Raw genomic sequence first — 18211 nt, 5'->3', positions numbered from 1 at the left:
CTGAAGGTAGACACCTTCCACCTACTTGGAGCTGAAACTCAAAATCACTGTGAGAAAAACTTCGTTTGGTACTGTGATATTGGGAGTATTTCCTGACTGCAGAAAGGTTTTTTTAAATTTGATTTTATACTGGAGTCATGGGGATAATTTATTAATGCCCAAGAGTGTGGGGGGATAGAATATATAAAAATAAAGATAGTGCAGAAAGTCTTACTCCTAAGGAATTGCAGCTGGGTCAGTTACTAACGATTAGGCCTGACTTTAACAGGCCACAGCTGTGGCCAGTGAGAAGAAGAGTGCTGGAAAAGAGTGGCTTTGCTGGTTGGGGAGGGGAATGGAGTCAGTTGGCTACTGTGAAGAAGAAAGAGGGCTCTGAGGAGCTGCCCATGAGAAACCACCAAGGAGGTGTGAAACTTTTGTGATCAGGAGACAACAGATGGCACTTTTGCAGTAAGATGGCACCACAAGATCCTGCTTTGTATGTGGCTGCCCATGGTGCAGGTGAGAGGTGAGATAATGGGAGAGGATCAGGTGTTACGGGTTGGGTTGTCACACAGTGAGGACAGCAGAGCACAGTTCGGGTGGTGACCACAAGATTTACACAGAGCAGAGACTGCCCTGCCTGAGCACACAGGTGCTCCATGGAACACCGGTGCAAGGGAGAGCAAACACTGAGTAGCAGAGTCGTGCACGTTCAGAGGTCAGGGAGGCCTCTGCAAGGCAATTTTTTTTCTCTTTACCAGGCCAATTCTTTTAATACTTATAAACATTGTAGTCTTTTGGTCTGAAGATTAAAATCAGCATTATATTGCAGTGTTGGAGCATTAGTAGCTTTCCCACGTTCCAGCTCTTAAACAGGCTAATCCTTTCCCTGTTTTCTTTCTCACAGTTTGTCTTAGTAATCTTGTCTGGTTTACTTTTTACCTGTTTTCTTGTCTTTAAAAACAGTTTGCCCATATGAGGTTGGTATTTGCTACTGTGTGCTCCAGTATTCCCTGGTGATTTCCATCACAGAGTCTCCTGAGCTGGAAGGGACTCACAGGGTTCCACGGAGGTCTCGCTCCCCTCTGAAGTCCAGCTCAAAATCCAGCTGATTTGCTGCCGTTGTTCATAGGCTGCCATGACAGCCTCTCTGTGCCTTGTTTCCAAGTGAGGTGGAGCCCTGCTGTAGTATCCCTTCCACTGAGGCACCATCACTAAGTCTGGGCCACATCTACTCCCAGCCCCAAATGGGACAGGAAATCTCCTAGTCAGAATTCCTCTGAGTCTTAACCTGTTTCTTGTCCACTTGGAGGGAGAGGTTACAAACTTAATGGTATAATTTGAAGCCTTTCTTGTTGTTTTGTTTTATTGCTGTATCTCTTTCAGTAATATGAAAATGCAATTATTGTGTGAGAAACCTCTAAGTAAGTGACCTCGTGCTGGATATCTGTGTTTAAAAGGTCAGTATCACTCAGGTTCTGTCTGCCAGTGAGGGTCTTACTAGCCAGGAAGTCTTAGCCAAGGACTTGGCCAGCAGGTGGGATCACTTGATCAGCAAAGGTCTCTTTGGACCCAGACTCTTCATCTTTTAAGCTCTAGGTTCAAATGGAGTCCTTCATCAAAAAACAGTGAGAGAATTGAGAGGCATATTTCAGACAGATGGATTTATTTCAATTTTTTTGCTTTCTTCCCACCCCTTCATACATACTGTCTTTAAATGTTCCTAGACATGTTTAAAGAGGTTGTTTCCACAGATAAGGTGCTTGTTACTTTTTTTTCTGCATGTGCCTGAAATCTCCTCAGATCTTTGCCTCCCTGGAATTTGCTGGCTGTGTTGACTGATAGGAAGTCACATGTTCTAAAGCTGAAACCCACACTCCAAACAACCTGTTGCACTGCCTTGGCATCAGAATCCTGCAAGAAGGAAATACAGGGAATTGGCTGTATAAATAGCAGTTCTCTGTCACTTAATGGCCATGTAAATATGGAATAAATAAGATGAAATAATCTTCATGGAACAGATGTGATGGGAAGCATTAAGGAGAGAGTGGAAATGAAAATTGTGGTGTTGACTGCAAGGAGATTGGCACGTGATGTTTGTATCTAACATGGGAAGCAAACACTGCAAAGCAAAGACTCCACTTCAACTTGTTGTCTTTGCCCTTAAACATTGATTTACTTTTTTAAAATAGAACCTCTTTTTCTTAAGATGGGAAAAATAGATGCATTTGGACTTAGTCATACTTGTGTCTTGCTTAAACTACCTTCACAAGTCTGTTCATTTACCATATGTTAAAAACTGTTCAAACCCCTTCAATATGCTGCAGCTTTCAGTTGGGTGTGCCAAATAGAGCAAAAAAAAATTGTAACTCATTTATTAGATATGCCTAACAGTAGTTTGTGTTGAAGGAAGAATTCAGGGACTGTCAAGCTTGTCAGAATTTTAACCAAATGAGTTGAAATTATTAGAAATAATTCCTTCTGTGCTCAGTTCCCCAGGCAGTAACAATAGGAATTCTAATCAGATACTGAATCCAACTGTCTCCTGTTGTAACTTTATCCTTTCACTTCTCATTGTAAGAGAAGATTGGTGAAATAGGCCATACTAGTTCCTTCATTGAAAAAATACTTGCCTTGTAAATGCCAAAAAAGGAAAGGAAATCTGCATTACAATTCAGCTGGTTCATTGGACTCCTTTGTTGGTTCATTTTTTGTGTGTGTGAGTGTGGTTTGGGACGGTGGCACAGCCATGTCTTCATTTAACTTTGTAGGACAGGAGTAAATACAACTGAATTAAACTGGAATAACTTGAAGTAATTTCAGAGCTCTTGACCTAACTAGTCATATCTTCCCAAAATATATTTGGTTAACGTTATTAATGTCTCTACTTAATATGCAAACTTGGTTATGCTGCATGATGAGGGATATCAGCACTTTTTCCTATCAATAATTATTTCAGCAAGATAATTACATGAAGAAATGCACATGTCCTCTAAGGACCTCTGGTTTCTGCTATCCCCTCCCTGATCCTGATAGGTTAAGTTGGATGTGGGCTGCAGAACTTGAGGAAGCAGGATAAAAGCAAGTTCTGCACAGGAAGAAAAATGGGATCTCTGTAGTTGGCTATAAACTGAATTTTACATAGGTTTGATCTTTTGGGATGAACCTGTTTCCCTGATACTTAAAACACGTTCCTTGAGGAGCCAGTTTCTGCTGTGGTGGTGAATTTCAGGCAGTAGCAGCTTGGCTGGTGTCTTTGCAGTTCCCTGGCCTGGGAGGTCAAGGTGAGGAAATGGTAGCTGAGCCTTCATACACAGAGGGGTTTCACAGCTTCACTTCAGCTTTGGGGAGGCTGCAAGCAAAATGCACGTGTCTGCAGCGTCTTTTTTTGTTATTAGGCAGATATTTGAAAGCTCAGTCCTTCTGGTAACAATAATTTCTGCCATATTGTGTTGGATTTCTTGTTTCTAGTGTGCATTAGAGTCCACATGTCCTGTCCATCAGTCGCCTAGCGTAGCATGGTTTGAGACGAGGAGCCTGGTGTCAAGAAAGATGATTTGTGGGGCAAAGAAACCACGTTTCTTTGGCTTTTTCAGACCTTGGAGAACTGTGTTTTGCATTAAGACTGTGAAGAGAGGGATAGAGTCCTCTCCTAGGGTGTCCTTTCAGTGAGCTGGTGTTCCTAATTGCTTGGATGACGGGACAGAGAAGCTCTGACTAAGCCAAGCTACACGTGGCGTTGCTTGATGAAAAAATTTGTTCTTGCATTCCTGCCTTTTTTTTTTTTATTTTGACTTATCTGCTCACCAGTAGATGCTGTATTGCTGTGAAGAAGCCCATGCACACGTCAGTGTTTCATTCATGCCAAAGGGAATTCTGAGCTGGACTGGAACAGAGTAGCTGTTTGTGTGTTCATCCTGTCCCTCCTCCACATGTCCTCCTTCCCTTCTGCTGCCTCATCCTTCAGAGCACAGCACTTGCTTGCTGTTGTGAAGAGCAGCCGACCAAAACCACTTACAGAAGGGAAAGACTGCCTGCCAAATTTGTGTAAGAAAACATGTGGGCAGCTTAAAACTATTTCTGTTTGAAACCCAGCTGGTGCTGTGCAGTTCAGGCCACTTGCTCACTGTGTTTTATGCTCAGTGGCCACGGTGAATGATTGAATAAATTGTGTGTTCTGTGGGTGACTGTGGACCCGGTGCCTGAAATGCACATGGCAGGGTGTGTGCAGGAGTCATCAGAACTGAGACTCTGAGAGGATTTCCTTTCTGCAGGAACAAGGAGGAAGAAATGCTGCCTCGGTGTGCTTTCAGTATTTTGGAAGGCTTTTAATCCCTGGTGTTGTCTTGTGGGGGAGAAACACAGTTCTAGGGGGAGTGTGGGTTACACATAGTGGGCAAAGCAGGCGGACTGGAGTGGGAAGAGAACAGCTTTTCTTCCTTGCAGTGCTGGGGGAGATGGATGTCTGCCACTGACATGTCTTTTCCTCCCAAGTAGATCTTAGTTTTCCTGAGCACAGGCAAGGAGGCAGTGTGCTGCCACGGAGGGACGGAGGGGACCCAGAGTGTGCTGGGTGACAGTGTTTTTTGCCACAGTTCATTTCCAGCACTGCATCAGCCCACTGTGCTCCTACTGCAAAATGCCATTTTGTTGTCCTGGTGTTGGTATATCATCATTTCAGTGGCTAAAAAAATGTGGGTGCCTTTGCTTCTTGCTTGATGTTAACCTGATGTTGTACAGGAGTTGTTAAAGCTTGGAGACACCACAGTGCTGGGTGACAGCTGTTGTAGAAAAAGCTCTCCAGGTGGTTTTTGGGCATGAGGAAATGCTTCAAGTGCTTCTACAAAAGTGACATTTACTAGGCCATGAAGCAGGGAAGCTGTTTTTTCTTAGTTTTGCTGGTAGCTGAATGGCTTTGTGGTTGGGAAGGGGAATTCCCTGAAGCATCAGATGTGTGTGCACCCCAGATCCAGTTTGAGTAGTAAATTGGTCCTGCACTGGGTGTTGGTGGTGGGTTTCTACAAACGCTGCCAGGAGGGCCTCATTCCAGGAGAAAACAAGTAGTAAATTGGTCCTGCACTGGGTGTTGGTGGTGGGTTTCTACAAACGCTGTCAGGAGCTATTGCCTTGGAATGTGTGGGGAGGGCAAGGAGTTCCTTAGAGGAGGATGCAGTGCTTGAGTCCATAAGAGAGGGCATTAGGAATGAGAATGACTTCATCATACAAGGTACCAGATCCTTTATTTCTGCTCCCATTGTTTCTCCTGTCCTGTGGTCTGACCAATCTGTTTATCTCAGAATCTGTGTGTGGGGATGAAGGTACATGGACAAATATAAATTACTTACTTGCCTTCTGATACTGTTGAAGCAAAATGCTGTTGACTTGATAGCTTGTCTGCATGTCAGATTCCCATGGAATGGAGGTCAGTCTTCTGTTTGGAAGCTTTGTGGTGTACATAAGCATGTGAGCTGTCCTGGGTTTTGACTGTGAGTTTGACTTTAGGATCAGAATTGGGAAACAGACAGGAATAAGTCATCTGACAACAGTCAGGAACCAGGAGTAAGCTCCTCATGGGAATTGTAGCTGCTGTACTACTGCTGTAGTCACTTGTGGATGCAGGAGGAATGCAGCCAAGCTGACTAGGCTGGTTGCTGAAGGTCTGTGCTGCCTGAGAAATGCTTTCTGGCACATTCAGTGTAAAAATTGAGAGCATTTGTTGTTGAAGACTGGAAAAGTCCGTGGTTTGTGTCTTCTTAACCTTAAAAATGCAGCATGCCTCTGTCAGGTAAAACTCACCATGCAGAGGCTTTCTTTTGGGAAATTGAATTTGGATGATTCTGATGGAGGGGTAGGAGGGTGGTCTTGGCTGTGACTGACATGATGAGCTATAAATGCCTGTCCTCTTTTTTCCTCTGGATCTGCATGGTTGCTGAGTTCAGCAGCTTGCTTGGCATGGGCTCTAGAGGAGCTGCTTTGATCCGAGGGCTGGCTGCACTGCAAGAAAGGATCTTGTGCTCAGATGGGAGAGAGCTGCTCCTATGGACACACTTCAGCTCTGCTGGTAGGAAATGTGGGTGAAGGCAAGGCCCCACAGCTCAGTCTGCCCAGGGCTTTATTGCTGCTGGCTTTGTCCACTTAGGAGTTCAGATGTCGTGTTTCCATTGTTCAGCTGTGCTGAGCTACAATCCTTAGAAAAACAACTTGTTTCAGCTGGAAATGGATGGGTGTGCACAGTTCTGAGCTGAAACTTGGACACAGTGCATGAGGCCGGGCAAATGGAATGGGGGGAAATACTCCAGAAAAAGCATTTGTGAGAAGTTGTTCCACCTTTAGTTGTGCAAAGCTAAACTCCCTTTTCAAAGGATGAGTGAAGGGTCGAGGTCTGTTGCAGCAAAGTGTGAGTGTGACATAGAAATGGCTGTTTAATGAGCTGTGAGAAGAGAGCTCAAGGTACTTCTTGAAGACTCTGCAGGCAGCTGATGTGTGGCAAAGCCCCCTCAGGTTCATCAGTGATAAAGATAATAAATTATCATTGTGATTTCAACCTTGACTCTTGTAGAGATAGGACTGAAACAATGCATTTGTTTTTGACAGCTGAGGGTTTTGGGGTTTCTTTTTGGTCTTCACCTTCTCCTTAGGTGTTGTTTTAAAGGAAGATGCTTCAAGGATCCGAGTCAGTCGCTGTGGATGTGTTGGTGTAACAAGGTGCTTCATGGCATGCTTAGAAGTGTCTTGTATTGAGAGTTAGTCAAATCTATCCTTGGACAGTGAAGGCAAAAGGTGAGTCCGGTGGAGAAGGAACGTGATTAACTGTTAGAGAAGGATTTTCTCTTTCTTGGGAGCTCACCTTCCTTAAACAAGGCTTAAGAGAATAATTAGTCCCTTGAAAGTAGGGCAGTGAGGAATAGGATGTAGCAGTGCACAGCAGGACTCCTCAGTCCTTTCTCAGCAGTGCACACGTTGTCTGCAGATGCCAGTGAGCTGTGTTTCAGGTAGAAATACAGCTAAAATCTTCTGCTCGGAGCAGAGTCATGCTTTGTGTACTTCCCCTTTTTAATTACTGAACTGACCAAGTTGAATCAACTTCATATGGCACCTACTGCAGAACTGCCTTGTTCCTGTACTACTTGTGTTCTTGGCCTTCCTTAGTTCTCACTGCTGAATCCATCAGAGCTGGCTGTGTCATGTTTAAGGATCTTTGTGAGTCTGTGGTGATGGGATGTGCTTATCCAAGGAAGTTAGAGTCCTTGAGCTGTCCTTCAGGAAAACTCCAAAATGCTGTTTCTGTTGTGGCTCAGTCTGGGGGGTCAGAGGGAATGTAACCCCTCTGAGCTGTTCAGGGCTGTGGTGAGGTGGCTCTGAGTGGCCCTGTAAGTAATTTGTTAAGTTCTGTTGTGGCTCAGTCTGGGGGGTCAGAGGGAATGTAACCCCCCCTCTAAGCTTTTCAGGGCTGTGGTGAGGTGCCTCTGCTTTGAGTGGCCCTGTAAGTAATTTGTTAAATAGCTTAGGTGGTGCTTACCTCAGGTACTTGAGGGAGAGTCTTAGGGGGCTGCACTTGTTCAGGTGTGACATTTGGGGATTTTGGCAACGAGGGAAGAGGGTGATTCTGGGAAGCCCAGTGGTACCATCTCCTTCATTCATGGTTTTGTGATCCCTTTACTTTGTCTCTGCTAAATAGATACAACAGTGAGGAAGACTGGACAAGTGACTTGCTAAGGATGGCAAAAGCTGCCTGCATAGGCTCAGGCTGTCCCTTTAGTATCCCTCAGCTTCTGCAGGGGTTGGTTTCCATTTTGGTTCTGCTATGGGAAGAACCTTTATTACAGGTGCTGCTGTGTGTCTGTGGCTCTGATGCAGACCCCCACATCTCTGGTGATAGATAGGAGTTGTACACTGTCAGAGCTTTGCTTCTGAGGTCAGTTCTCTCAAAGCTTCTCCAAAAGAAGGGGTTTCTGTCAGAAGTTCAGGTTGGGGGAGGGTTGGGAGGAGAATGTAGGTGTGAACTTGTGTTGAGGGCTGGGATTGAAAATGTGGCAGCTTTATATTGTTGATGTAACAGTGTTGTCTGAAGCTCAGCTTTCAGAGGTATGAGTATGTGTTTCAGTGGCTTTTTTTATAGTGGTGTTTATATCTTGTTATTCATGTCAGAGACTAAAATGTGTATTTTTTTTCCCCCCACATAAATGTGAAATTTGGGCAGGGAAGTTAAAATGATAGTGAGATGAGGTGTTGCTATTTTTACACTGACATGAATTTTTTCTCGCATGAATGGTTGCAGCTGAATACCAGTTAATGCATGAATTTGCTTCAAATGGAAGTATGCCAAATGCTTGGAATGAGGGTTTGAAATGGAAAAAGAATATTATTCCTTGCAGTTTCACAACCTTCTCATAGCTACAGCTTTCAGCATGCCTGCCCCTCTGTTTTTACTGCTGTGTGTGCTGCTGGGAATGCAGCGTGCGGAGGAGAGGAGGGAATTTTCCTGTGAATACCTCAGCACCTGTCTCGTCACCAGAAGCACACTGCAGTCCTAATGCAGGTGTCCCTGCAGCAGAGACTCGGCTGGTGCCAGTCCTGGGGACTGTGTTATGCCATTTCAGCAGCATGCTGCTCCTCTCACCTCCCTCCTCCTCTCCCCCTTCCAGTTTTCGTAGCAGCGGCGAGAGAAATGCAGCGTACAGTCAAAGGAATAAAATGAAAGGAGATAGCGTTGAGATCTCCGGATCTGCCAGACTTGGGATTTGTGCTGAACGAGGCATTGTGGTTTGGGGAGGCTCAGTGCATGTTGAGAAGCCAAGGGGTCTGGTTGTGTATCCCAGATCATTGGGAGCAATCCTCACCGTGCAGGGGAGAGGTGGTGCTGGCAGACAGTGCTGTAGTAGCAGGGTAGGGCAAGTGAGAATCACACAGCTTGCTCCTCTTAGGAAGTAGATTTGAGGAAAACACACTAAATCTGCAAGGCTGAAATGGAGAGGGCACTTGATCATCTGCTGCACTTGGCTTCCATGTCTGCTTTCCCTTGCAGTGACCAGGGAGCTGATCTCTGTCTAAAGAAAATGGTGTCTTGTGCAAGGAGCCAGGAAACCATCACTTATGCTTCAGGGATGTGTTGTCCTAATGGCGTGGTGGTGAGGATTTAACCCATAGAAATGACAGGCACTGCCAGAGCCTTGGCTTCAGTAAAGCCTTGGATGGAATTTTTTTCTGTAATGCATTATTAATGCTGTGAAGATGTGCAGAGGGCCTTGAAACCTGTGTTACTAGGTGGTAGTTTCACCTGAAAACATGTAGGTGAAGAGGCAGAACCCTATACTTTGCCTCAATATAGCTAGTTTGTGAAAGTCAAAATCCATTCTCACTGCTGTGTTTGAGGACATGTGTAAGTTAATTTCTCTGTCTCGGTGTTGCAAATCCGAGTATTTTTTCCAGTAAGCTGTCCTGAAACTGAGATGGGCTCATGTATTTTGAAAGCATCAGAGGTGATATTCTGAAGGCTAAAAGGGTGAGGGAGAGCAAACATGATGTTCTTTCTCTGTAGTATGGGGTGTTGTACCTTGTAATTTGCAGAGGTTTTGAGTTGCCAATTCCAATGTTGTGTTTTGGATCCCAAAGTGAAAAATTGGTGCTTGAAATGCTTGGCCCGGTTGGTCACATTTCAAATGATCCTTGCTTTGTTTTGATTCAGTCTTGCCTCACGAATCCCTTGATGTGCATCAAATGGTTGGATATAAGGCATGAAAAAGCCCTAGCAGTGTCTTGCAAAGTGAACTTAGCTTGTTATTAGTCAGAGCTGGACTTTGTTCTTGCACTGGGAGTGGGGGTTTATTTCCTCTTGTGTGTTCCCCTTGCAAGGTAATAGTACAAACATTGCTATTTCTGTGTGAAACAGACTTCAAGTGTATTATTGAAGTGAACAGTGGGAAATGTGCTGTCAAGAAATGCTCAGTAATGTATGAAGTGTAGATAGATAGATAGATAAATTGTTTTTCAGTGCAGTGTCTTGGAGGTGTGAGAGCTGAAATCGTTCTGGAGGGAAAGCTGAGATTATCTTGGACGGGAGTTGCTGGAGCACCAGGGAAAGCGCTGTGGTTGTAGGTCAGGCATGAGGAGTTCCTCCTGGAAATCAGGATTAATACTGCTCACTTGTAAGGGAGTCATTTTTAGCTGAGTAAGGAAAGAATCTGGAACTTCCTTGCTTTTCAAGCAGGGAAGTGGGGCTGAAGTCAGCAAAGTTGGACTAAGGGTTATTAACTGACCTGGTCATAGTTGTGGTTTTGGTCTGAAGGTGGCTTTGCAACACCAAATAGAGTTGACAATTCTTACTAAATTTATTGTTGTCTTTAAAAACCTTCTGCTGCTCTCCGAAAGTTTTGGAGCTGGGAAAAATCAGCTGCTGAAGGGCTTGCTAATGGGCAGTAAGTGCCTCACAAAGAACTGATCCAAAAGGAATGTCAGGTAAGGTTTATGTTAGGGGTACAGTTTGCTGCCTGGCAATGGCCACTCACTGGCTGTTCCTTGTCCTTATGGTTCTTCTGAAGGGCTTTGCTCTCATCCTGGTAGGATCTGTTTGGCATCCTCTGGGTGTCAAACACCAAGGGCCCAAATGCCAAGGTAAAAATTTAGCAAATTCTAAACCGTGTTCCTTGCCTAATAGAAGGTGAAAGTCCTCACTGAGAAAAGCTGGGACATCAAATTGTGCTGGATTTTAAGACTGGAAAATAGGGGCCAGCCCCAAAAATAAGCAAAAATATTTTTTTCCTGAGAGATGGGATTTTTTTGTCTTTTAATACTTGTCTGAACTAGTGTGGTTCATTCACGTCCAGTTTCAGACGCTGCCGTTTTATGTTATGGTGCTCAAAAACCCTGAAGCTTAAAAAGTAAATCCTGTTGGGTTAATGAGCTGACTTGCTATTTGACAGGCGTGCAGAGCTGCCGTGTGCAGCCTGCCTGCCAGACACTCCACTGCAGTGCACTGCTTCCTTGGTGCTGCTTCAGGAGCTCTGCACTAAGGCTCTGAGCCTGTCATGCAGAGACACAGATGCTCTGCTGGCTGCTGCCGTGCAAATGGCTGAAAGGCAGCTTCCAGGGAGATGCCGCTGGGTGTTTGTGCCAAGGTGCCACTCTGGTTCTCCTGAGCAAAGGTCTGGGCTGGCTAATGACACTGAGTGCCCAAATGTACCCTTTGGGCACCTCATTGCTGCTCTCCCTCCACATGGCACCTTACAGATGGGATTTCAGTTTTTGCAGTTCAGACAGAGTGCTTGCTCTGGGTAAATGCTGGAAGGCAGGAGCACGTCAACGCTGTGTGCATGCAGGATGACCTGAAGGAGAAGGAGCAGGGGGTGGGATCAGCAAAATGGGCTCTTGGAATCAGACAGGGAGCCTGAGATGGGAAGGAGAAAATTACTTTTTACAGCCTTTTCTCAGTGCTTCGGGGTTGTCCTTACAGCAAAGATGTTACTTAGGAAAACTGTAACTCGGTGATAACCAAATGCTAGAGGTGCTCTGTAAATGAGCACAGCCATGCACTGATGGATGCATTAAAAATGGAGCTTGTGGCGTTTGCAACGAGGGTGGTGGGTGCTGGAAGTCTTTTCTGCCTTGTTCCTAAAATGAGTGTTTGAGAGGTGGTTTTATTCTGATAGAGTTCAGCTCATTTGAAAGCTCTCAGGAAATGGAACTGGTGGCAGGTCCTTCTGCTGGGAGTAAGGTTAGAGTTGCTACTGTTTTTAGCTTGTGATGTTAATTTAGGCATTGTATGCTCATTTTGGTACTTTGCATAGTTGGTACCTTAGCTGATGGTGTGGTTCTAGAGGAGCTGCCTGGTCTTGGGTACTGATTTCTTCCTCCTAGGAGGAGATGATGTGAAGAGACAGTTTTTTGTAGGTGGGATGTATTTTCCCTTCTCCCCCCCTCCCTGGCCTGGTATAAAGTTAGGAAGGTGTTAATCCCTGTTTAGCCTTAAAAGCAGCAAATTTGAAATCAGTAGATAACCCAAAGCTTTTCTTCGTTAGTGCTGGAGAATTGTTGTTTGTTTGTGTTTTTTATATGTGTGCAATTACTTGGGGTTTTGTTGTGTCTTCTTACAGTGAGGGAAACTCTGAGGGGAAGTTGATTCTTTGACCTTAGTTTACATCTGTGTGAGATGATGTGGAGGCTTGGGTTCACAGTGGGATCTGTGCTGATGGCAGTTCTGTGTGTGGGTGGCTTGATGGAGAGAGATGGATGAAGTCAGAGTGAGCATCAAGAGCTGAATTCTGTCTCTGTTTGATTCAGCACGATGCGGTGACAGAACCTCACCACTTAGGGCAGCTCAGGTGTGAATTGTCTTCCTGTCCTAACCTGGCATTTGTCCAAATGCATCTTCAGTAGCTGGTGTTTGTCAGTCAGAACAAAGTTGCTGGCATCTACAGGGCTGTCTTCAGTGGGTACAGACATGAGTCCTGTTTGAGAGCAGCCAGAACCTGGGAGTTTTGTTCTCCTGGCATCTTTCTGGTAGTAGAAGTGGCAAATATAATAAAAATTGTTTTGAGCAGAGTAAACCTAGGCCAGGAGAGAACATGAGGTTCTTACTGCAGGATGATAGAGTAGGAGAAATCTTGTAAAAGGGCTGATGTTGGGACCCTGAACAATTGGGTTATGTCAGAGTATTGTTGGATTGGAGGAATGCTGACGGAGCATGCAGATGAAGTGTTCTGATATGTAAGGTGGAGCATTTGTATGCTATTCTAGACTTTTTTTTTAGTCAAGGGAAATAAAATACGTCTGCAGCCCTTTAAAGGAAATGTCTGTTTACTTGACCTGGTACATGGAAATGTTTTGTCTTCGTTTGTAGCTTCTGTGGAGAAGGCAGGATTTTCTGAGAAGCAGAAGCAGAGTTTTCCCTTCTACCAAAATAGGGTTTTATTCCCTGCTTTGGTACACCATGTCTTGATCACTGTCTCTGTATGGTACTTGGTGTTGTGCAGAAAAACTGAAATGACAGGACTGTAATGAAACCCTGTAGGTAAATAACAATTTTGAAACTGCAAAGAGGAGAAGTTCTGCAGGCTGAAGGTGGATCTCTTCTACCTTGCAATAGAAAATATTTTACTCTGTATTTCATATTAAAAAATAGTGTGAAGTGTTGTTCCAGTTAGTTAATTTCTTGATACCGTTCGGGATGTTGTCAGTGACAGCACATAATATAAACATTCCCCAAACTTTATTGTGAGGATGTTTTCTCCTGGTCCCTCATGGGAGTCTCGGTGCTGTGTTGTTTGTGGGTGGATTTCTGCTTCTCCCCGTCCTCCTTGGGTCATTTATTTAATCACACCGTGCACATATTCTTAGCTGGAAGGAAGATGGGAGGATTTTTCCATTTGAAACTTCAACTGCGCGAAAGACCTAATTTTGGGGAGAGGAGATGTGTGGGGGAGATTAGTTTTCCTATTTTGACTTTTTTCTTAGCAAATATTTCCTAGTGTTAGGAGGAACCACGACCAGCTGTTCATTATTTCACTTGGAGGAGATTTATTTTTTTTTTCAGTTAGTCTGAGCAGTTGGGATTTTGCATGAGCTGGGTGAGCCAAGAATCCTTCCACAGCTCCGGAGTTTGCCTTTCCAGGGGTGCGATCTGTCGCTTGGCTGCTGAGCAGCGCAGCGGTTCCTCTGTCTTGCCGCAGCAGGCCGGCTGTCCTCTGGAAGAAGATAAACTGCAAGTCCTCAGATGAACCAAAACTGGCCTAAAATATCAGTGTAGGTACAGAGAGCAGTGATGGGCAGAGGAGCCTGGCGAGGCAGGGCTCCTGAGGAGTGGGGAGCAAACCAGGAGCTGCCTTCAGCTGGGGAGAGCAGCCTGTGTGAGTGTGAAAACACTGCTGAGGGGTGACAGGCAGTGCTGCTGGACTGTCCTGCTCTTGGCATCAGAGCCACTTGGGTCTGAGGCTGGAATCCTCCCTTTCAGCTTGATGTTCCCAGATTTGGAGGAGGAGGGCAGAGTGGTGGCTGCAAAAGAGCAGAGGGAGCCTTTAGAGGTGCCCTTGAGATGTGTGTTTGTGTATTGCCAGGAGCTGACCAGAGGCTTTGTTTCTCACTGGTGGTGTTGAAGGGATAAAATGAAGAAAATGGGGAAGCAGTGCTCAGCCTGCCTTCCTTAGCAAACAAGGGAGTTGGGTTGAAGCTGAGTGTGTCCTGCAAGTGTTGAGTGGGAGACAGATGGCAGAAGGCAAAAGTTGTGTGAGCTCCCCACTTGTGACAGGAGAATGGATGGGAGGCTGGAGGGACCTTCCAGGAGTCCTTAGGTGACCTGCTTGCTCTTCTGGTTTGTCTGCCCACATAGAAGGATTCTTGGGGAATTTATCTGCAGGAATCTGAACTTGTGATGCTCATGGGACTACTTTGAAAGTTTGGAGACACAAATGAAGCTTAAGAATAAAATAATTTTCTGTTTCAACGGGGTATATTCCATGTGGAAACAGATGCCGACAGTGGCTGCTTTTATCCAGAGGTGACTGCAGTTTTTAATTGTTGTAGGGGTGGCACATGTGATTTCTCTGTTAGGCAGACTGGCATTTAAATTGATTCTGATTTTGGATTGGGATTGGGTTTTGAAACTTGAAACTTTGGAAGCTGTTGAGCTTTGTAGGGGGATGTTTAACGTGGTCTTTATAATTTAATAATTGTTTTGGTGACTAGTTCACAGGCTGTGGAGTGAGCTCGTGGAACTCTGAGAGAAATGTCTTCTCTGAACTACTTGTCCTCTAGCAGGCAGGATAACACAAATTAGTATTAGGGCTTTCTTCTCTAAAACCCTCATCTCGCCCTGATTTCTGCCTATTTCACAGCAGAAACGGATGGACAGCACGGAAAAGTAGGGTCTAGAGAAGAATTTGGACAACTCAGCATCTCTTTTCTACAAAAGGCAGATAAACAGTTGCATATTCTATAGATCAAGTTTAAGAAAATGTTCTCTTGAGGAAGATGCTGTGACATAAAGTAGTTTTATAGTGTCGTTGCTTGGCCATGTGCTTCTTTTCTTTGGGTGTTGCATTAGGAGACATCAGACCCAAAGCGAGATACGTGAAGCCAACAAAGTACTTAAAACTAAAATGCTTAAATAATAACTGCAGCTGTTGGTTTTTTTGTGGTTTAAGTCTAGTTTGGTCAGTTATATCATTCTTAAACCAGGCCTGTTACTTTTCAGGTGGAATCATTTATCTTGGATCAGGATGATCTCGAAAACCCTATGTTGGAAACAGCTTCTAAACTGCTGCTGTCAAGTACTGCTGATGGTGCTGACCTGAGAACAGTAGATCCCGAAACCCAGGCAAGATTAGAAGCTTTACTTGAAGCTGCGGGTAAGTCCTCGTGTCCTGTACAGGTTTAACCCCAAAGCCCTTACAGGAGTCCATGCTGGAATGGCTTGCGTAAGGCTAATCCATAGGAGCGTGTTACAGCTGCAAAACGCACCGCGGGCTGGATTTGGCAAGGGTGTCACAGAGCAGAAAGAATTTGGTTGTAGAGTATTCCAAGGTCTGGAAAATCAGATGTTTCCAATGAGTGCTGGCGTTCTAAAAGCCTGAGTCAAAATTGACGCCCGACTTCGGCGTGTGCCATTATGTCAAACCCTGAATTGCTCAAGGGGTTTTGTTTCGTAGCAGTTCCTGTGTGAAAAGCTTTAATAGTTGCTTATATTATGTAGTTTCAGTAGCTGAAAACTGACTCCTTGTGTGGATTGGAGCGTTTCAGTCACATGCAGCTCTTAACGAGTGCTGTGAACAGTTAAACCCATCATTTTGGAAGCTGTAGTTGGTGTGCTCGGAACGTTCCTGCGGGCACATCTCATAGGCCCCGTTTCAACTTGTGCGTTCTCTCCTTTCCTGGCACGCAGGAATAGGGAAGCTGTCGACAGCGGACGGGAAAGCCTTTGCCGATCCCGAGGTGCTGCGCAGGCTGACCTCGTCGGTCAGCTGCGCCTTGGATGAAGCGGCCGCCGCGCTGACCCGGATGAGAGCGGAGAGCACAGCCAGCGCAGGGCAGACGGACAAGTAAGGCGGCTTTGCTCCTGGGGCTTCTCAGCCCTTTGCTCCTTCTGGAAGCGGTTTTTCTTGTTCTTGCGCTTGGGGGATGATGAAACTCTTACTCAAGTGGAATTGGTGCCAGGTTATCACCTTTGCTTCTCCTGCTTAAACATTTGTGGACTGCTTCACCTGCAGTAGAGAGTGAAGCAATTTGTGCTGCTTGGTATTACGGAATGGCGCTCCGAGGAGTTTATCATGACCAGCTATGGAAACATTTCTAAGCTCTTCAATGCTATGGGCCTTAGAAATGTTCCAAAGAGTTGCAAATCCCCACATGGGTCATTCGGTCATAGCATGAAACAAGATTTCAGGTAAAAAAAAATCTTTTAGGGATTTTAATTGAGGAAGGGAAACAGCCTTGAGGAACTGGAGCGCCATAGTGGTCAGTGCCACATAGGGCCCTGGATAGACCCTGGGCCAGAGAGGCTCTACAGCTTCATATGTAACTTCACATGTGCAATTCTGTCTTACTGGGGTATTCAGGAGGGAAAGAAGAAGGAGGTTTCCTTCCAGCCTGCCACAAGGCTTCAATGCAGTGGAAACAGTGTTAGCAGGGACAGCCAAGTGGTCCTGTGCTAGTCAGAAGTTTGTTCCTTTTATACAGAATAAATCCAAAGGAAGATTTCTTGCTGCAAGAACAGCATGAAGAGCAGTATAATTTTGGGTTATGTCTGCTTCTGTTCTGTTTGCATCCCCTCTGCACCTCTTTCTTGGGAATGGTGGTAGTTGCCAAAGTTGTTATAAGAACAGAGGTTTTTGGAAATTATTAAAAAAAATGGTCAGCATGTAGTGAAGAGACACATTTCAGAACTGATTCTCCGTGTGTTAAAATTATGTCTGGTTGCAAGATCCTGGTATTTTCAGCACAGGAGAGAAGGGAAGTGGTTAAGTTTCCTACAGGAGGAGACTGATGTAGTTGATTTGTTTTAGTTCAATTAATAGTTACAGAGCTGAACAAATCAAGTTTTCTCAAGATTGACAGGTGATTTCCATGTTCTCTGGTCCTGGGATATCCTGCATCTATTTCTCTTGTCAACTTCTGTTAAAAACTAATAGCAGGAGTGGATATGGACACGACTTAATTCTCAGCCCAGTTAGCTGGGAAACCTCAAGTGTAAAACCGGCACCTCTTTAATTAGCAGTTGGCACGTTTTTAGCTCGTGTTTCCTTTTTTGCTGACCGTGTCCTCACGGCACACTGGAGCTGAGGCACAGTCCATTTCCACTCTGAATGCTTTCCCCCTCGTTAGCCGCAGCTTGGCCGAGGCTTGTTCCGAAGGAGATGTGAATGCCGTGCGGAAGTTGCTCATTGAAGGCCGGAGTGTGAACGAGCACACGGAAGAAGGGGAAAGCCTCCTTTGTTTGGCCTGCTCAGCAGGATATTATGAGCTTGCACAGGTTGGTTTCCTGGCTGTTTGTGCCACGTGTGCGTTGTACAGAAAGAAACGTTAAATCGGTGTATGAGCATTTTGGTATATTAGCACGTGGAAGGGGGTGCCGAGGTCCCCAGCACTGGGGTGAAGGCGGGGGTTTGTAGCACAGGGCCAAGGTTTGTCCCTCCATGTTGTTGATGGGTGTCTCTCTGCAGGTTCTCCTGGCAATGCATGCCAATGTGGAGGACCGGGGAATCAAGGGAGACATCACGCCTCTGATGGCCGCCGCCAACGGCGGGCACGTCAAAATTGTCAAGCTGCTGCTAGCTCACGGTGCTGATGTGAACGCACAGTCATCCACAGGTGAAGGGGAATCCAGAGCTGGGGTTTGCTCTGTGCGGGGAAGTCTGGGAGCAGTGGCTCTCAGCCCAGCAAGGCAGAAGGCTTCTTTGTGGTTTTGCCATTTAAATTCTCTTTTCTAAGTGAAACTGTGAAAGATGGAAATATTATGGATATGTACAAAGGTGGATAAGGTCAGTTAGTAACGGGAAGGTGTTTGAGCACGTAGGATTTGTTGTCACATTTTGAGCATGGTTTGGTAAGTTTGTGTGTACGTGGGAAAACCCAAGGGAAAAGTGACAAGAGGGCCTCCCCTTCCACTCTTTCCATGGTGATTTGCTACCTGTTTGTGTTGAAGTGACCAGATTGGGAAATCTAGTAAGTTTTTGTAGCCTGGAAGTGGAGAGCTGATGTGTAGTCAGCAGTAACTGATGAATGGTGAGCTGACCCTGGGTGA

The 18211-nt window shown here is 45.3% G+C and overlaps 1 protein-coding gene across 6 annotated transcripts in view; it reads left to right on the top strand.

Moving 5' to 3' along the window:
- ANKRD17 (ankyrin repeat domain 17) overlaps positions 1-18211 on the top strand; it is a 68782-nt gene that overhangs the window by 19804 nt on the left and 30767 nt on the right. For all 6 annotated transcript variants that reach the window (XM_041427428.1, XM_041427423.1, XM_041427422.1 and 3 more), the window contains exons 2-5: positions 15167-15320; positions 15854-16010; positions 17293-17440; positions 17631-17778. In XM_041427428.1, the coding sequence (XP_041283362.1) occupies positions 15167-15320; positions 15854-16010; positions 17293-17440; positions 17631-17778 (607 nt within the window). The remainder of the gene's footprint in view (positions 1-15166; positions 15321-15853; positions 16011-17292; positions 17441-17630; positions 17779-18211) is intronic.

Source organism: Onychostruthus taczanowskii, unplaced genomic scaffold (genome assembly GCF_017590055.1).
Source record: "Onychostruthus taczanowskii isolate IOZ18803 unplaced genomic scaffold, ASM1759005v1 scaffold114, whole genome shotgun sequence".
In the NCBI taxonomy this organism is placed as follows: domain Eukaryota; kingdom Metazoa; phylum Chordata; class Aves; order Passeriformes; family Passeridae; genus Onychostruthus; species Onychostruthus taczanowskii.
Note: the sequence above shows the minus strand (reverse complement) of the source record. Positions and strands in the feature narration are given on the sequence as shown.